Source organism: Netta rufina (assembly GCF_964035555.1).
Source record: "Netta rufina genome assembly, chromosome: 1".
Classification (NCBI taxonomy): Eukaryota; Metazoa; Chordata; class Aves; order Anseriformes; family Anatidae; genus Netta; species Netta rufina.
This window is the reverse complement of record NC_140123.1, coordinates 197,706,486-197,727,984: the sequence shown is the minus strand read 5'-3', so window position 1 is coordinate 197,727,984 and position 21,499 is coordinate 197,706,486. Positions and strand designations below refer to the sequence as shown.

The window sequence follows — 21,499 nt, the reverse complement described above, 5'->3', positions numbered from 1 at the left end:
GTCCCAAACAGATACCAACTTGGTTTTAAATTACTGCAAGATTTAAATAGGAACAAGAAAAGATTGAATACTTTTTTCATTGGTGGCCCTCTAGTTTTGACTGATCTTGATTCAGTAAAATACTGTATTCATAATAGATTTTATTGAATGAAGAATATGTGATAAAATGTTGTGCTTTTACAGGACCATATTTAAAAACAAGCTTAAATGTTTTCTGCAGTCTGGGGATTAAATCACAAGAAAAATAATTTTAGTCCACTCCCCAAATTTAGGTACCTAAATTTAAATTCTCATATTTGTGTATGTAACTAGGTGAAGGTAAATTAATTAGAATTTTATTTTCATTAAATTGTAAATCAAATTAATTACTTTCATGGGTGCATAGATGGCTTAGAACTTAAGTCTAATTTTCAATGAGGTGCATAAGAACCTAAATGACATTAAAAGTAATTGTTTTTATGCTTCTTTGAGGAAAATATATATTTAACTTCCAAAATAAAGATGGAGGGATGTATAACAATCTTTTATTGGTCAATCCAGGATTTCATATTCTGTAGACCACATTCACTACTGACAAAATTAGTACCTATTAACTACATCATAGGATAAGTGGGATTTGTGTGTGTGTGTGTTTTATTATTATTCTAATTTTTCAGATTTATGTTCTGTGAAAATGAATTTTTGGTCTCCTATTTGAAAAAAAAAATAAAAATAAAGAATATTTCTTTCATTAATTAAATAACTTCAGCAGTTAGTTCAAGTTTTCCCACCCATTCTTTATTTTGAGACTACTATTTCCAAATTGATAAGACTTAAATTTGAAAAAGACAGTAAGAGAACCTGCAACCAAAATTCAACCAGAGTACTTCTTGAAAAGTAAAAGTCATGTTGAAATGGTAAAGTTACCATCTCTGGGGTAGTTTAAGAAAAGGTTGGAATTGGTGCTTAGGGACATGGTCTACATTGGTAGTAGGATGATGATTGGACCAGATGATCTTTTCCAAACCTAATGGTTCTATGATTCTCTGATTCCAATGTAGCAATAAAAGCCAGTATATTTTAAGAAGGGAAATAAAGGTTCGATGTAAAGGTTAGTGTCTGCTGTCAGGAGAAGAATCATAAGTACACTTACTCTCTCATAGGAGGCAAGGAGAGCTACAAAAATAAGCATAAATAACCCTTATTGTCATTACACAAATGAGGGAATGAAACTTAGTGCTGAATTTAGTTGTAATAATAAAAATTTTCATCTTGTTTCCATGAAAAAGGGATTTCTGTATTTCTTCAAACAACTTCAGCGAACAAAAGACAAAGGGAAAGAAATTGGGAATTGAATATTTATTTTCAAGGTTGTTTTAAAGGCAAAACTCTTGTGCCCTGTGATCATTAACTACTCGTAGATTTCTTTAGAGGTAGGATTAGGCTCTATATGCCAGTCTGTCAAACATGGGCATTAATTACCTATGCATTTAATTGCAGGCTAAGATGCTTTTATGTAAAGCTGTCTCAGAGTCCCATTCAGAAGGAACAAGCAAATGACTTCATTGTTTTCGGGGGTATTACACATATATGTAAATTTAAGACAACTCTGAAATCTTTATGCATTTAGGTGCTTCAAAGGGACATTTTTATTTATTTGTTATTCCCAGTTCTCCATACTCCCCACAGAGAGTAACATAGACAGGGCACTCTGAAGGGGAAAGGAGAGAGAATTGGGGTTTCTTGCAATGCCAATGAGCAATAAGTCATGAAATGGAGAAGAAATGATAGTAAGGAACATGAGTAAGATATCAACAGGAAAGTATATTGGAAGATTCAGGACTTTCAGTATTTTGCTCTTTTCTGGAATTAAATAATTTATTCACTAATTAGTTTACAGCTTAATTTCAGAGAGAGAGATCTATGCATCTTCAGGAACCTTGCTTAGCTTTTGCATATGTCATAATACCTGGGATGTTCACTACAGTGAAGTAAAAATAATCAAATAAAATGAACCAGAAATTCAGAAGCAATGCATTTCAGAAAAGTTCCTATCAATTTACGTTTCTCTGAACTAGAAAGAATGAAATTATACAAATCGAATCCAAGAAAAGAACTCAGAAAATAGCATGAAATGTCAGATACAATTTAATTGTATGAGTAAAAGCAGACTATTATTCAGATAGAAACAATCCACAGTAACCTGCAGAACATAAACTTAAGTACTGCTCTTAAACTTATATTTTAATGCTCAAAATCCCTGAAATGTAACAATGCACACATGTGTCTGTTAAAAGCATTTGGTGTTTTTCCTCAGACTTTGCCATCTAACACAGTAGATCAAATCCCCATGCTGAAAATCATTTTTGTGTATTCAAGTATAAATGGCTAAAAGCTAATGTGATAGCAAGGTAGAAGTGATAGGCGGGTAAGAATGCAGTTGAAAGGGAAAAGCATCTGGACATTGTAAGATAGAGCAAGTCTGGTATATTTTATGTCATTGTTGTCACTTCATTTTTTGTTTGCGGCTTACACATACTAATTTTTTAACAGGAGTCTTCTACTTCCCTTTAGCAGTTCTGTGTAGGGATCTATCCTCATCATGGTACACTTTGTAATAAATGGGTTTTTAACCTCTCATATAAGTTAAGAAGATTAACTTTGCAGAATTTAAAACCTGTGACCAAAAATTGATGGAATGACTTAAAATGAATGACATTCAAGATAGAAAGAGGCTTCTGCATACCAAGAGACAAAATCCAGACAGCAGGAAAATAAGGATAAATGTACTCTATCTGAAACCATTTCACAAAAAGAAGTGGAAATGTATGACATATGATATCAAGCAAGACACTTGAAGTTGAGTCTAAAAATGTTTCAAAAGACAGCTGTAAGTTTGCATGATTAAAAGGGGAAACGAAGGATATTGCAATATATCAAGAAATAAGGAAGAGTTATGAAACCAGAGGTGGACTTGTGGGATGTTTGTTTGCTTTTCTTATCCAGTAGTTTCTGATGTTTTTACTGAATTTATCTTCAAATTGAACCTCCACCTCTATCTTCCGTTCTGCTTCTCGCCGTGACATCAGTGCTGGCTATTAGCACAAAAACTGGGTGGATCTTTGAACCCTGAAACCAAATCAAAGAACAATTTAGGGAAAGAGATAATTGCATATCAGCTCTTCTTCCCTCCAATATGTTTAAACAGATTAGATTATTTTAATAAGTTTTGGATGTGATGGAAACATTTTAGAATAATATTGTCGTGTGAATCTCCACTGACTGTATTTGAATCATAAAAGCCAGTTTAAATATATATATATATATATTGAATTTTTCAGTATTCATCATCTGATCTTTGTTATAAGTTTAATAACTTATTTTGTCTTAATTTTTGTCTATGAGATTGTTTAATATTAAGTTGCTTTAAGTCACAGACTGGAAATTTTTTAGAGGGATTTTTTTGCTTCTGCTGCTACTTTTTGTTAAATCCAAGTAAATAAAGAAGAAGTAGGTATTTGCATATGGCAATTTGACCGTGCACTGGGAACCAAATAGAGATATTCCTTGGGAATCAAAGGGAGACTAAAAGCTAACTGAGCACAAAGACTGGTGCACTTTCCCCATCACAAATGATCCTTACTTACAATTTTACTTGGCACACTGTGCATAGCTTTGCGTGCGCTGACTAAGCTAAGTTGCCATTAGCTTTACTAGGATTTGAGACAAGACTATATACTTTTGTTTATGGCACTGGACAAGGCTCAGGAACTAGAACATTAGCTTTTTGCTTTGGCATAGATTTCCTGGCTAAATTACCTAATTTCTCTCTGCCTCATTTCATAAGAACAGTCAAATCTGTTCAGACCAAAGTCCAGTACCTCGGTTCTCACAAGGGCCAATAATGGCCAGTGGAAGAGAATAAGAAGGCAAGCATGCAGCAGCATTTAGTGATATAGTCTCCCAGGCTCAAGCACTCGTTGTTCTGGGATTTCCTGAACTACGGGTGGAATCTCTGTGTGTAATGCTTTTCAATGACTTGGTTTTGATGAATTAGTTCTGGCATTTCTTGAGCTCATATATCTTTTAAGTATCCACAACATCCCATGCTCTACAAATGGTTACATGTGAGGAGCAACCTTTTATTTTGTTTCCTTTAATCCCTCTACCTGCCAGTTTCTCATTTTAGAACAAAATGAGAACAATCTTCTTTTCTTCATCTTTCTTCCAGTTTGCTAAGTCAAAGGACTATAGCTTCTTGCAATATTGAAAGTGACAAAGTACCATGGATTTAGAGGCATAAGGATGGTGTTTTTGTTCTCTATTTTATTCTTTGAAATTCCTAACATTAAACTTGGAAAGGCAAGGCAAGGCAAGGCAAGGAAAGGAACAGAAAGCTACTATGACTTTAGGATCTTGCTCTTGATCTATAACTTGAGGCACTGCAGCAGTGTTTTCAGAATTCTTTGTCTGGAAAGATACAGAAGGAAATGGCCGTATACAAAGTGTCTTAAAGTTCTTGAAGGAAAGTTGTTCTGGTTTATTCTGGCTGCCTTCAGTCTGTAAAATGAGATTTTATCTCTAACCTTAACAAATAAAACATTTTCAGGCATAAGTGTAGTTTCAAAATTCCTGTTTCTTTAATCTGTACAAAAAGCGATGCTTCCTTTGGTCTTTTGAGGCCTTAATCAGAGCCCATTTAAAGACGAGAGGAGAGTGCCACAGGCTGAATTGGCTTTGGAGCACACACTTAGTCATTGGTATGAGAATAAAATGGCAGTCCTGCAATTGACTTCTCTGCTACCACCAACACCTCCAGAAACAGGAAGACAGCTGCACTATTATATTTCAGACCACATTAGTAAGTGTTAATTTTAATGCCTGCATACAAAAGAAAAGGAAACGGGCAAGATATGCTTCATTCACACTGTGTTTCAGTGCATCTCTAAACAAGGACTGGCAGATCTTGCTAGCCCCTACAAGATTTTTCTTTAAAAAAACTCCAGCATCATCACTTCAATGTTTGGTCACTTTTCCTATGATGCCATACCTCTGAGTCTCCCCTTTTGAGAGACTTATGCTTTGACGGGAACCAATTACAGTTGACAATGTTTCAAAAATGGTCTCCTATTTCTCAGGAGCCTGTAATCAGTGTCCAGATCTTAGGTAAACTAAGCTTCATCTATAAAGAAAAGATACACTCAGTAGAGTTCAGAAGGTGACTCAAATAGTACAAACACCTTCTCCTGTTGAAATGTTTACATCTAAGGCAATAGAAAGCTGAGCATCATTATCTATGCAGATGGTCTGAACAGGTTTTAATAGATAAATACAAAAGTTTTTTATTTTCTTTTTCCTTCCAATTAATATAAATATTTCTGGATCCAGGACTAACTAACAGTACCCCTTTGGTAAATCTGAGACAAGACAGTTTAGAAGCAATGCAATGCCTTAGAAAATTATTTATAAGTGGGGAAAAAGAAAAAAAAATATATATATAACCTTCTGATATTTGTCCTCCTTGTTAAATTCCCAAATTGTTTTTTTTTTTGTTGTTGTTGTTTGTTTGTTTTTTTATCTATGTTGGTTTTCACTGGCTTTGCTGGAGAGACAGCTCAGCTCATGGTCTAGATAGATATGCTGTTGTTTATGGATAGGAAATTAAACAGGTAATTTGACACAGCAGGTGAAACAATTAATATTTCAGATTTTACTGTTTTTACTTCTGCATATATGTGTTTGTGTGCAATTATGTATTTCAAAGATCAACTGTTAAGTGTGGTTAAACATTTATATGCATAAATGCAAATGAAGTTTTCATTTCAGTTGGATATTCTAAAACAAGTAATCAGTACGAATTAAGAACACATGATTTTTCTTCTCAGTGTTTATTGCCATTACTTTAACGATGACAAAAAGCAGAGGGGTGATTGTACGGATGCAAGTTTAGAAGTTGCATATTCATCAGTTCAAACCTTTTAAATTGATAGTGATGGAGAACAACTGTTCTAATTCCCAGTCATTTGGAAGGATTTGCTGTGACCGCAACTTAACATGTAAACATGGCAAGGGATATGAGAAAGATTCCTCTTGCGTTCATTGAACTTGAGGGGAATCTTTCTTTGACTTCAGTGGGGTTTAGGATGAGGCTCTAACAGAATGAGACTTGAGAAGATATGCATGAAAGTCTCAGGGACGGCACCTTACTTAGGATGGCACTCACACCTAGTTACACTCTGTAGTGTATTCTTACAGTTCCTCCTCTTAGCACAAAGATTCCTGCAGAACCCAATTCATGACTACAACTACTCCACATTGTGGGTGTGATCCCATAGTGGGTGATGAAACATGATTTAACCTAGATGTTACCTTTCTTTCTCAATAAAATAATAATAATTAAAAAAAAAATCATCTAGATTACATTAAAACTGGCTATAGAAAATTATTCCAGAAATCAACAGAACTTGAAAGAGAACAACTTACTTTCTATAAGAATTGCTGCATCTGCTGGTTTGCTTTCATCAATGAAATTGCAAAGCTGATGTATACTCTAATGTAGTACATAACGTAGTACTATACTATGCTATGATCTTCGTGACCAGGATTTGAGCCACAGTTCTCTTAAACAGAAGGCACCATTTCTTCTTCAAAAAACATTCATGTCACTAGCTGAGTTATCTGACTGAATGGATACTGATTAGACTCAGTAACATTGAACATTCCTATTTATGAGTCTCCATATACAGACGTATATGTATAAGCTGAGTGTGTTTTTTATTTTTGCCAGTTTAATTTACTCTACCCTTCTGGGGACTCCTGGATGATAGAAAACAGGCAAGTTAGTGAATAAAAAAGTGAATTTTAATGTATTTTTTTCAGTCACCCTGAAAAACAAAACAAAACAAAAAAAACAAACAAACAAACAAACAAAAAAAAAAAACACTTAAATCCATCTGGTTTTATGTCAGCAAAGTTTCTGTTGCACTGGGAAAAGAATATCAAATATTCTTGACTTTTGTAATAAAACCCCCTCAACCCATATGAAAAATGCATTGCTCCTAAACGGTGCCATGAGGAGTAATTGCAACTTGTCACAGGGAGTGCTTATAATCATGTCTACTATGTTAGTTATGTATTCATGTGAAGTTAGCTTTTCAACTGTATTGTTCTCTAATGCAATACCAGTTATTAACATGTTGAAGATATTATTTTTTCTAATGACAAAAAAATAAAATGAGGCTGCAGAAGGTCTACATGGTGTCACATAAAGTAAATGGAGGGAACAAAGACAAAAGATAGGTGCTTATTGCAGAGGTTTTAAATCAAAGCTTTGATTCACTGAAGGAAAAAGCAAATTGACAATCAGCTTGTATATTCCAGAGTTCTTGTTTAGTTTTGTTTGTTTGTTTATCTGAATATTTATCAAACACTGGGCTAGACCTGTCAATACCTCTGAGAAGAGAAAATCATGAGTTGCTACTAGTAGCTTCTGAGGGTGTAATTCTATGTTGCTTCTTTATTTCTTGCACAATTCTCTGAAAGCAGAGGTCTTGTTTGAGGGCAGAGCTAAGGGAGTATGGAAGAGGAAGAGTTCATAATATTGTTATGGTCCTTCTCATTCTGTCACTCATTTAGAGTCTGTTTTTGGAAACCTTTATTTAGACTTGTGCTCATAATTATTATTATTTTTTCCACACTAGGAATTAAAAAGCAGATAGGCTAAAAGCAATGCAGACATATCACTAAATTCTTCAGATGTGACTAATAGTTTTCAAGTGTCATAATTCTAAATTGTCCAGAAGGTATTCAGTGAAAATCAGAGTCCTTGAGCAAGTCTTAAATTGGGTGCCCAACTTGTGAGCATGCAAAATCACTTGGGAAATCAGAAAATCTTGGCCATATGCTTATATGTTAACTACACTTCACCAAGTCCTTTCTATACATTGCTTCCCCAATCTGCAGTTGTTTTTGCGTTGTAATAAGATACCCTTGACAAAACTGGGCTCAGACATGAAAGTTCCCCAGGAAAAATGGAGAACTTTTCTCTTGTTAAACAGCACCTTAATATAGAGGCAATTTTACCAACAGTCCCCCGGGGGAAGCATTTTCATTCTCATCAGGAAAGCTCTTGAATAAAATAACACCTTTGCTAACTTCATTTATTTACAACAGGACACAAGACTAAGACTAGGTTAGATTTACTGCCATTACATCACTGATGCTCAGTAATTCATAAAATATTGGGCCTAGGAGTTAGCACTGCTGTTATTTCCTCTGATGCCTGACCTCACCACAGTCTAATAACATACAGGAAATCCAGAAGACAAAGAAGGAAAGCAGTGGTCTTGAATGCTAAAAATAACCATAGAAAACTACTACAACCCTGTAATAGACTATGGCCTCATAATTATTTAACGTGGTAGTAGAATCTGCTAAAGCAATTAGAATTTGTTCCAAATATTTTTAATGGAAAATATGTTGGGGGTAAGAATAGGAACACTAAAAGAATTGAGACTTTTAGGTTATGTAGTTCAGTTACATCTACTGGTTTTAGGTTTGTATATCTTATTGCTTACATATGCAGACCACTTAATAACTTGACTAGAACAGACAGTCATTGTAATAGCAGTTATATGTCCTGAGGTCATCCTATATGAGCCAGACGGTGATTTTAGGTGATGTATTACACTTGACAACCCAGAAAGTTGCAATACAAAGACATTTAATTCTCAGTGTCCTCTGAGACTTGTTCAATATCCTTGATGATATCTAATGTCTGGTATACCATTGGGATGGCGTTTTGTTGTCTTTACTAATCACTCAAGGTTAACGTGTCATTCATGTTAACTACGTGTGCTTTTTGTTGTTTGTTTGGTTGCTTGCTGTTTTATTTATTTTTCATAATCACTATATTTGAAAGGTTTTATTAAAGGAATAAATAGTATAGACTCTATAATGAAGTCCCTTGACATTTTTCTTGTCTGCTCATTTAGTTTTGTAATCAGAATTAGAATAATATTATATCTAAAACATTAATTTAGTCAGTGCTTTAGAATTGGTGTAAATGGGTAAATGACATATCAGAAAAAAAAAAAAAAAAAATAATAATAATCTTGCATGAAAGTCATTCTGGTGTCTATATCTTGTGAAATATTTATGTAGCTATAAATGATATGGAACACTTCCATTTTCACAAAGGCTTATGGCAACTTAATGAATATTAATTTATTTAATTTCAAAAGAAAGCAAAGGAATATGGAATTTTGATATTTCATTGAAATAAAACTATTGAGAGAGTGAGTTGTCCAAATTCAGTTCAGTCTAGGGACACAGGTTTACAAAACTTGTCCTTACCCAAGTTGTCTACTGCATCTTAAGGTATATTCTGAATGTCATAAGCCAGGAAAACTTTCCCATATGAGTGGTATATTGGAATAAAAGGAGAAAACAAAAACAAGATCTCTGGTTCCATTAATCTACAAAAGGAAGCATGAAGCTACAGATGATATTAACACCTCCTCCAGCTTAACATAAAAAATAGATTTACAGGTATCAAAATTTTAGTGAACTTCACGAGTGGCTCCTTGGAAAGATTGGTTTGGGGTCTGAAAAGGAGGGCAGAAATTAATGCACAGGCTCTTGGAGAGGGCATACAGTGAACAGAAGCAGAGCAAGCCACCTGAGATCAGGCACAGAGATGTGGACACGTCTTCTCAGCTCATCATCACTTCCTGCAGGTAAATTCTCTTCAATGAAGTTCCTTCTCTATCATCTTTAACATAGCACAAAAAGCAAGCAAACAAACAAACAAACAAAAAAGTTTAATCTGCAGGTCCTACAGAAGCTGGAGATCTCTCCTTGGGGCATTTTTTTTTACTAAAAAATAACTAAATTTAACTAAATTCTGTCACTTAGAGTGATTTCCCACAGGGTTTTAAAGCTGATTCCCAATCACTCAATTTGGCTGAGCCTTAAGTTGGAAAAAAAAATATATATATATAAATATATATATATAATAAAAGTGTGTTTTTTTTTATTCCAGAGTCCAGTATCCACAAATGTGTACAGATAAAAACCCTATAGCACTTGGAGCCTGAACAGTAACAGTCAAAAGCTCATTGTGTGTATTTCCTTTCCTTTCCTTTCCTTTCCTTTCCTTTCCTTTCCTTTCCTTTCCTTTCCTTTCCTTTCCTTTCCTTTCCTTTCCTTTCCTTTTCCTTTCCTTTCCTTTCCTTTTCCTTTCCTTTCCTTTCCTTTCCTTTCCTTTCCTTTCCTTTCCTTTCCTTTCCTTTCTTTCCTTTCCTTTCCTTTCCTTTCCTTTCCTTTCCTTCTTTCCTTCCCTCCCTTCTCCTTTTTTTTTTTTTTTTTAATAATTAACGATTTAAAACAGTTGCAGTATTGCTTCACTTTTCACCTATTTCCCAAATGGTTACCACTTTCCTCGATATTTACATTTGTTCTAATATTTGTATTTTTTGCATAATTTCTTACATTATATTTATTTGCACTTGCTCTTTAAAATAAATAAATAAATAAATAAAACATTCCACTGGGATGACTTTAATAAAAGTTCCTTATTAAAAGTTCCATAACAGCATGATTCCCAAACCTGAAACCAAAGTCCTCATATTTAAGTTTTCATGACTCAATAGATTAAGTGTGAAATAGGAAATATAATAACAATAACAACATAGCCATATCCCACAGTGTTGTTCTACTTAAAATTCATCTTGAAAAGTAACACAATTCATAAAGAAAATAATTTCTTGTAGAGTGAAATGTACTTAAAAGACTGAAATATCCTTGATATAACCAAAAAATGTCTGCTGTAAAAGTTGTACTAGGCAAAAGAAAAATAATTAATAAAAAAAATCACTGATATAACTGTATTGGAGAGAAAGAAAACAAAACAAAACAAACAAACAAACAAAACAACAACAACAACAAAAAACACTATCAGCCTGTGTTCTCAAAGTCAGATGTCTTGAATCAGCTGCCTCAGCAGTGTTCGTTTCAGAAAGGTTATCCTGTTAGCTCAAACCAAAAATCATGAAGCTTCTTCTATGGTCAGTGAAGGGGGAACCTGCCCTTGGGAACTGCTATTCCTAGTTGGGCTGACTTGGGCTGATTCAGAGGTATCTTTTGCTTTTTGCTGACTGTGATTAGAGCAGCAAATTTAGCAAGCTCAGTTAATGTCTCTGTGTAGAAAGGATAAATCCAGACCTTAATTTTCCTCTCAGATTTTCCTCTGAGCAGGAAGTGAGACTTTTCCTTTTGTTTTCACAAATGCTGTAAAACACAGAGAACATAATATCTCAACACCAGCAACTTCTGGCTTGTTTAAGAGACACTGGCATCTGATTTAAGTCTGCCAAAATGGATCTTCCTTTCTGGTGCATTGTAATATTCCAGGCTATTACCATCATTTTTGCTTATTTTTTTCTCTCACCCCCTCTTCTCCCCCCCCCCCCCCCCAACTGCCTTTTTCTTTTTTTTTTTTTTTTTTCCCTTTCTGTAATCTATTTGTCATATGAAATTCTTCATGGTAGTACAAGAATCTGTGAGAATAGCAAAGGAAATATTAACAGCAATAATGCTCACAGCTGTGGCTAACTCTACCTTTCTTTGCTAAACAAAAGATACGTTAGTCTTTTGGCTCCTGGCATCCTGAATGTTTCTGGACCATCCCACATGATTGTTCATCATGACGATCAACTAGTCCCTGGAAGATACCCTGAAGATGTGCTTCTTTCTATTTATGGTTTGAGGGTTACAAGAGTAAGGATATGAGTTCCTTCAGTTTTACTGGCACAGCTGGGGAGCATCACTGCTGTCAAACCTGCTATGTCTTCCGTGCCTTATAATCTAAACCAGTAGTACCTTCTTAGTGGCTGTGTACACTCCAGCAACATAGCTTATTCAGATAATCTGCATACACTGTATTAATTTGTTATTGACTAGCAGTGGTTTTTCTGCAGTAAGCTCTGAAATTCTGTGATGGTTTCTGCATGACTAGTCTGAAAAGTTTCAGGAAAAAATCGCCCCAAAATTCTATAGTCACTGCTATCCATTAAGGGAGGTTAGTTCTTCCCCACTAATCACCAGCTTTCTTACAAGCTAAAAATAGTAGTAAAGTAGGAAATAGTAATAATTAATAATAATACGTATAAATATTAATAATATAATAATTATTAATAATATTAATAACAATAACAATAATAATAAAAAGCAGTGTGTTCTGTCATCTTTCTTTTCCTTTGTTTATTGAGGCAGTTCTGGATAGGGTAGTTGCTAAGAGAGATGCTAAAAAAGGATTTTAATAATTCTTATACTGGGTATATCTACAGAACTATGTATATGTGGATATGTAGACAGCATATACATTTACGTTTATGTATGTATTGTATTGTGTTTGTATGATACTGTCTGACTGAAGCTATTAAATAGCAAGATATGAAATAAGTCTTGTCAAGTAGCAATGCCTTGTCACTACTCAGTACCATGATATAGGACATTATATCAACCATGTTTCAGCTGTTTGAAAGTGAATCTACATATAGCCTGAAAATGGCAGATTATGAGCTTAAAGAATGGGAATTGCAAGAACTTTTACATTCATTTCCAGGAACGAAATGTACTTCTTTCTGGCTAAGTCTTGACATCAATCACACTGTGTGCTACAGAAAAGCAGATAATTTAAAGAGTCAGCTATAGAGAAACATCAGTGAGATATAAACTTAGAGCTTAATAACTCACACACCAACTAAATAAAATATACTACTGCTAGGTTTTTAGCTACTGGAATCCTTAAAGAGGTTTGATGTATATTGTATTGTCCTTTTGGGCTGCCAGAGAAACTAAAGAATGGTTCTGCACAGCAAACTGGGCTTATTGTTTAGTTACAAAGGCCTTTATTTGAATATCTATTTGCCCTTTTATTTTTCTTCTTGCATTTCTAGAGAATTTGCTCTTATCACAGTCAGCCTTGGCAATCTTTCTTTGTCATTCATTCCTCTCTTTGGTAAGTAGCCATCACAAAACTTCGAAGCAATGAGCTTTTGGTGAATACACAGCTTTTCTTGCTGAATATGGCTAAGGTATTTGCTGACACACTGCAGTATCATTCTTTGTATTCAAAGTACAGTAAAACCCAAGAGAAAGCAAAACTGCAAAGTGTTTAGAAACTTTTCTTGGGGCAAATAATGGGCATGCATGATTTCTAGCTCTCAGCAGTCATGTGCAAGTAAAGGCCATACACAGTCTAAACGCCCCCTAAGTCTCTAAGCAGACCCTTCTTATTTGCTAGCTCCAGGGAGAATGATTTTTTTATTGAGTCATTACAAAAGGGCTGCCATCTCTCACTGCTGCCTGCACACAGGTTTTGAAGCATAGTTTGGGTAGACAGGACAACTAATAATATCAGGAACATAACCTAAGTTTTCTGTTTTATGTGGAGGTTAACTCTCTGGACAATGAGCAACACTTTTACTAGAAAATTAAGAGATGAAATTTTGCCCACAGACATTCACATTGACTTCTCATGTGACCTCCTGCTGACATAGCATCTCAGGGCAGAACTTGGATGCAAGTTCCACAGATGACTGATTGTACAATCAAGTACTTGTTGTTGATCATATCACTTTCTAGGCTTTACAGTGGATGGGCTGAGGGGAAGACAGAGCTGGGGAGAGTATGTAGGAAGGTTTTTATTCCTCTGTTATTTGACTTCAGCACCCAAAAAGGTAATTCGGCAAGTTGCCCTATTTTTGATCAGTTAGACTTCCTACATGTTTATCAAAACTCCCTGGGGCTTCAGACTAACCATGATACATTCATTTGGCACTTTAAAGTGACATGTTTATCATCGTTATTACTCACTGATAAATTTGGAAAGTTAATGTATGTGTCTCTATGTTGCATTTTAACTGAAATATGAAAACACCATGGGATTGATTTCCCTGTCATGCTTCCTATCTCCAATGGTTTATTCCACAACCATGAAGAAAAGTGTAGATCATTTCTTTTATGCTGACCAGTGCTTCACTCTTTTTTGCTTGCTACACACCAACAACAGTGGAGTTACAGTGACATAAACCAGAAGAATACAGTCAAAAGTCAGATCCTTCCTACATAAAATCACTTTCCACATCTGTTTCCTTTTTGTCTAATGACAAAATGGAGTAATCTTGGGAATACCTTCTGCTTTAACTGTCCTACCACTGATTTTATAGTCTTATCAAATATCTATTGGAGTGCATATTGAGCAATTATCATCTACTAAGAAAAAGATCCTGAGAAAACATAGATTGATAATAACATTTTCAATGGCTTATAGCATTAGTAGCATTTTCTATTATTGCAGTTCAGGTCTAACATTCTCCTCAATTTACTATTTTTATTTATTTTGCAAGATCTAGATATGGACCCTACCACAGAACTAAATACATATATACATTCTTTTTCATTATTTATTCATTTCTGGTTAGAAGGAACAAAGTCAGAAAATTGGATGGAAGTGAGGAATGCATCTGAACTACTAAAAAGTAGAAAGGACAAAGGAAAATGAAGAAATTTAATATTGTGAAAGATATTGCAGATCCAGGATGACTGTATAAACATAATCAGCAAGCTTCATCTACAAGAACATGCCTTAGGAGACTGAACTTGAATTCTGTGATCAAACTTCACAAAGTTGTGCCCTGACTTTTTACCTTAAAGTTTAGTAAGCCTCTCCAGATAGACTGCACTATTAATAATCAATTTTCCCTTCGCCAATTTCTCCAGTAAATGAAGTGAAATGTGAAGTCCTTCTGGTGTTCCTTTGAGAATATGTAATACACACACAGAGATACACAGATGTGTGTTTGCATAATGTAATTAAACAAGCCTGCAACAAAAACTATAGCCCATGATCCACTTAGAGAAACATGGCCTCAAAAGATATAAAATAATACCTTGTGGAAGTGTGTTTTGTCATTGATCTGGACAAGGCCTGAATTCAGCACAGACTAGCAAGATGGGGAAGGCAGGGTGCCAGAGAGAGCGTTGGTTCCAGTTACTTGAATTCGCTGGTCATGAGAAAGACATTAGATATTTGCGTGACTGATCTTCACATTAAAATAAATAAATAAATAAATAGATAGATAAATAAATAAATAAATTACCAAGGCAATTGCTGAATAAGATTTCAGTCATTATTTTAATTTTTACTTTTTACATCCCCACAACAACACCGTGGACTTCCAGGACTCCATCGGTGAACACTGGAGCATTGCCCTTGAGGATAAAAGCATTACGTGCAATTTTGAGACTTTTGTTTGTGAACACTGGACAAAGATACTTTCTAGAGTTTACATTGGAGTAAAGCTCTTATGAAGTTTTAGCCTGAAATTTAGTAGAGAAGAGAAGGTGAATGGACAACTTAAGGATAGACTATGACTACTTCAAGGGTAAATACAAATTGAACCATAGAATCAGAATGGTTTGGATTGGAAGGGACCCTTAAAGATCACTGAGTTCCAGCCCCCTTGTCATGGGCAGAGACACCTTCCACTAACTCAGGTTGCTCAAAGCTACATCTTCATGTGGGTGGGGCATCTACAACTTCTCTGGACAACCTAAGATCAAATAGGAAAGACCAACACTATTTGCTATCATTACAGATGATATAATAAAGACCAAAAAACATATATTACTCCTTGGAAGGTTTGATTTAGAAATAATGCTTTGTTAATAGGGCAATGGAAGGTTTTCATGATTTGTTTAGACAAAACCAAAGCTGACCATAACCTGTGTTGGCAATAGTCTTACCTCAAATGGAAGGTTTAACTGAATGATACCAATAGATCCCTTCCAATCAGAAACTCAATGATTCTCTGATTGTAAAAGGGCAATGATAATAAGAAAGAGGGAGGTTTAGATAGTCCATGGAAGCAGTGAGTGCTGTAGGGACATGAGAATTGAGATAAAGAGATGATGTATTGTGAAATAACTAAGGAAAAATATTGTAGCATCTTCTCAGTTTCTTTCTACTATGAATACATATTTTAAACATATTTTGTTCTGTTTCTTTTTGTTCATTTTCCTAAAACAGGTAATTGATCTCTGACCAGGCAGAATAAATAAATAAATAAAACAATAACAGTAAATAATAATAACAATTATTATTAATAATAACAATTATTATTATTAACAATAATAATAATAACTATTATTATTATTATTATTGTTAATAATAATAACAACAACAACAATAATAATAATAATAGGTTGAAGCATGCTGTAGTTGCTACTACAGCCTAAACTACTTTGTCCTGTGAATATCTATTAACGGAGGACCTTCAACATCTACCTCAGATAGGCACAAGCATAAGCAACTGAGGACTGGGTGCACAGACTTAAATAAGCAGAATAGCTGTCAGGGTGTGTCCCGGCATTGGAATTCCTTGACTTTGTTAGGTGTCAATGAAAATTAACAACACTGCTGATGGGAAATGGAAATTTCAACATTCAGCTGAAATTCAGCTCCACAAGTCTTCTGTCAATGTAATGTCTACTATGCAAAAAACATCTATTCTTCTGGCTTTACCCTCAATGCAAAACATAAGATAAACAAACTATAAAGTTTGATTGGCAGATTTAGTTGCCTATTTAAAATTAAAGTAATTGAATGTACTGAAAAACCCATTGCTGTGTATTTACTGACCTTGATTTGAAAGTTAGTGCTGACTGAGACACTTTTTAATCTTTCTTTATAACCCCATGTACTTTACTTTTTCCCCAGCTGGTATTTTCTAAAAGTTGCATTGCACAGTACTGGAAAAAAAAATAAAATAAAAAAAATAATAATTAAATGATGAAAAAATATATAATAATAATAAAAAAAGATCTGGTGATGCAGACTTCCCTTAAGCCACAAACACCAATATGAATCATATATATTGTGCGCTATTTAATTCAACTTTTTTAAAGTGTCCTTTCATCAAATAATGTTGTTTTTTCCTTTCTTTTTTCCACCCCACAGGACAACATTTTCAGAATGGAAGATTCTCATTTTGAAAATGGCCGAGGAAAAAGCCCTTATGATCCTAAATTGCTGACAGCTTCTCTTTTAGTCGGTAGGTGTCAGAACATGTGTTCAATGAGATGTTCACTGCACAGATGATAATTGCCAGTTTTCTGTCTCTCTCTCTTTTTTTTTTTTTTTTTTTTTTTTTTTTCCTGCTTATACTACCTATGATAGGACTTTATGTGCTTTCTTTCTAGGCTGAAGTCATTCTGGTTTCATTTTTTAATATAGTTGGCCCAGCTGTCTTGAGAACAAGGTTTGTGTAAACCAAGATTCAAGAATCATATGAATTGCTTTATCCTTCTGTAAGGCCTTGATTCTGCAGTGTGTTTCTCCTTCTCAGAGAAAGGTAAAATGCCTTCTCAGAGAAGGCATTTTAATTGCTCAGTTTACTGTCTGGCCTCACTGATGGCTGCACCAGCAGAAGTGAGATCAGGATTAAGCAATTCCTTGTATCAGTTTTGTTGTAAAAGCTCATAACCAATTTTTACTTACGTGTGAGCTAGAGATACACAAGCATTCACAGGTCCAAGACTTAAGATGATGTTTCAGCTAAAGAAATATGACAGTGAATGCAATTAAGTTCCTGGTCAGAAAAGAGAAATTTCAATAAATTAAATATACGTGAATTAGTAATGCCTAGTTTTGTGGAATATGGATGTATAGAGCACCTGGCCTGTGTTAATCTAATTGAACTAACCTAATTGATTGGATTTATCTAATTGATTGAATTTATCTAATTGAATTGTGTTCATTGTTTTTCCTTCTTCCTTTAAAAAAAAAAAAAAAAAAAAAGGGAAAAAGCTGTTTTGCGAGAAGAAATTAAGAGCAAAACAAATTCGATTCTTCTTTCTGTAAGAACCCTACCCAGGTGTAGCCACTTAACATCCTTAATGTGTAACTTTCTGGAAATTAATCACAACTTCAAAATCAAGGGGACAACAGTATCTCAGAAGACTGCAGATCCTCTTATCACATAAGTCTTTAGGAAATGACAAATAATATAAAATAATATATCCTGTTTCATCCAGGACTTTGCCTGATTGCTAGTCTTTCCTAGCAACTACCTGTATTGTATTTACATTGCACTTAAAAGTGAAGCTATTCAAAAGAGACAGCAACAAAAATTTAATCTTCAGTGGGCCTCATTTCCTGATCTTCGAAGCCCATAATGATCACAGGTGATGAGCTACCCTGGGGACATGCACTTTTTAAAAGGGGAAAACAAAAAAGATGTCCACATCTTGCTCCAACTTGTACCCCATACAAACAGAAAGGAAAAAAATTTGTGTGTAAAAGGCCATTGTATAAATTAGTGCCTGGAGCAACATGAATTTGTGGCAGAGCTGTTCTCAAGGGAATGGCTTCACTATTTACTTTAATATACAGCAAAGAAAGAGAATGATGACAAGCCAGTATTACATGGTATACCCGGTATGCAACTGCACAAAGTCAACAGTGTCTAGCTTTTCACATTCTTTTGCTTTTTTTTTTTTTTTTTTTTTTTTTTAACTCAGTCCTGCACAAATATGATTATCTTATTTCCCTTGGCTTAGATTTCATGTCTTTAAAACATCTTTGCTTTCTTGACCCTACTCTCTATCACTATAATTTTCACTCCATGTATTCTTCTTCCTAATAAATAGTAGACTGAGCATCATATTTTGATCTGAATCAGACTTCAAATAGAATCATGGGTGTGTTAACACTGTGCAAAACGGCACAGATTCAAAATTCAATGCCAGTAACTAATTTCTGCTTTAGTGATACACAAAACTCAGGGTGAAGCTAAAATTAACATTCCTGCATCCTGAATATGAACACCCTTTCTCCTCTGACTATTCATAGCTGCTTCACAATTATATTGTGTTAATGATTGTAATGCTGCATTTATTTCAATCTTTTGCTGAAGACATTCCCCTGATATTTAAGTGTACAGCAGATTCACCACTGGTTCAGAATGGTTTACTCTTATCTTTGCCAAAAAACAAAATTTGTGGCAAAATGATGACCAAAGGTAAAATAATTTCCTGTCCTGAAGTTGGAGGTGAGAAACTTCATACCACCCTGGGAGGTGAGAAACTGGTACTGACCTGGCCAAGGTATGGAGAGGTATGATCCAACTGCTTTCTGAAGCAGGTAGCACTGGCCTGAAGTAATGAATGGGACTATGAAGGCCAGAAGACCTTCTGGACCACAAATCCCCTTCTAAGCTGAATGATACTCAGCTGCTCCTGGCCCCTTGTCTGCCAGTCCCTATTCACAAGCGAATAGGGATCATTTTAGGTTCAAGAGGGCAACTGTAAAAAAACTTACCCAGCACTCATTAAAATGCAACATTGTAATTAGTAACACAATGTAGCTATAAGGAAAAAGAAAGCTGAGAAGTAAAAGTAATTTGTATGGTTAAATGAGGGAAGGAAAAAATAACTTTTGTTCTTCATCAAAAACATTAAAGAAAGATTTTACAAACTGGGGGAAAGGTGTATATTCTTGACTCTCTAACTAGAGGGTAAATCTTAGGTATGTAAAATGTAATTACACAAGCTGGAATTTGGTCAAAATACCAAGGTTAATTTACAAAAAGTAATTTAAGATCTTTAATAGCCATTAATACTCAGGATTCTTATTTTCTGTTTCAGCTGAAACTTCTATAAAAAGGATCTTCAGAGTTCCTTCTCTCCTAATAAAATCAATAATATTTGGAAAAACAACTGCAAAAGTTCACTATTATTAAATTGTTCCAATATTTTTCTAATGTGTGTTCTTTGTTTCATCCTGCAAATATTTTTTCATTATTTTTTGAGAGTTGTTCATTAAAGGTAGTTATTGTTACTCTACTCTTAAGTAAATACCAGCTGGGAACATGATATAACTAGTTTCCAGTAATGTAAGACATTTTACAGCTATCCCCATCTATATGCTGCTAACTAAACAATCCCCAATGAGTAGGCTAATGCAAGAGAATGTAGAGACTAAGCAGTCCCTGGGCACTAGTGTGTATTCCAGGGTAGGACGAAAATTAGAGGGAGCATTGTGTTCACAGGAAATAATCACAGGAGAAAATTATCACTGAATTTATTAGTCTAAAGCAATTGTATGGGGATAGTTGGAAAAAAAAATAAAAAAAAATGTTTCATGTTTCACTTATTTTTAATATATATATATTGGCACTGGTTTAGATGCCTTTATACTTTCAAATATAGATTAATGTGATCTGAAATACAGTAGCTTCTTACAAAGGAAGAGAGTATGGTCCAATTTATTAGAATTTAGCTACTAAATTCGTTTGAGATTCAGGATTTTATAATTTATTTTAGTTTCTGGGATGTTTTGACTTTTAATTTTAACAGGAATTTCTTCAAGCCACTGTTGTGTACTTCTACAAATCTTAATTTTAGTTATATGAATAAATATATAATCCAAGGATAGCAGATTTCATTTGGGAACTTGCACTAGTGATAGCAACTGGGACTTTCAAGCCTTGGTTTTGACTATATTCCCCATCCATTAAATTTTCTTATTTCTTTCAGAAAGGAAGCTTGTATTTTTGTACTCTCCAAATATATATATATATATATTTAAGAATGCAGATTTTTTTTAAGGGCTAAATAGAAACAATTCAACAAAAAAAAAAAAAAAAAAAAAAGTATGCTTTTCAGCTTTTAACATAATAGCATCTAATGAACTTGGGAAGATGTTGGGGAGAGTCATACAGTTCCATGTGGCTTCTGTTCAGTACATGGGAAAAATAATTCCTCTTCCCCTATTTTCAGTCCCAAAGGTGGTCTGTATAGGGAAACAAAGATTAACTTACATTTAACTGGAGGCAAGTAAAAATTCTTGTATATCTTTTGAATAGTTATAACTTAAAGGATGCGCACATCTGGAATATGACTTGAGACTCATCCTGAATTTAGCAAAAATTATCTAAAGTCTTACTAAATGAAAGAGTATTCCTTGATATTCCTATCTGAGAGAGGTCAAAATCCCCTTATTTCTTTACTGCAGCACCACACCTCTAATCCTGCCAAAAATGAAAAAGATTAGGCCTGTGTCCATGAGAATACATTTAAAACACTAAAGGGCTGTTCTGTGGCTTCAGTGCACAGGGAGCACTACCACGTATTCTCCTGAGTTAAAGATTGTATCTGAAGTCCACTGACTTCAACATACCTTTAGATGGTTCCTTCTGGAAATCAAAGCAAATCAGTTGAAATTGCAGTCACTGGAGTGGGTATACTGAAAGCTGGAGAAGCTGTAATAGAAAGCAAAGACAAGGCAGATGGTCTCCTGTAGATCCTTCTTTCTTCAGAACATGCTGAAGCCCATCATTGGCAAAACTTTCACCCTGTCACTACTGACAAAAAGTACCAGACACATCAGAGCAGACTAGCCTTAAGTGGTTTTGGGATTAACTGAGTCAAACCTGGAATATATGTGACTTTCAGT

At 34.5% G+C, this 21,499-nt stretch overlaps 1 protein-coding gene across 1 annotated transcript in view; it reads left to right on the top strand.

Moving 5' to 3' along the window:
- Positions 1-21,499, top strand: part of SEMA3A (semaphorin 3A) — a gene marked incomplete at its 3' end in the record, with an annotated part of 169,820 nt that overhangs the window by 86,449 nt on the left and 61,872 nt on the right. The window contains exon 5 of the mRNA XM_084293574.1: positions 17,003-17,096. Within this exon, the coding sequence (XP_084149700.1) occupies positions 17,003-17,096 (94 nt within the window). The remainder of the gene's footprint in view (positions 1-17,002; positions 17,097-21,499) is intronic.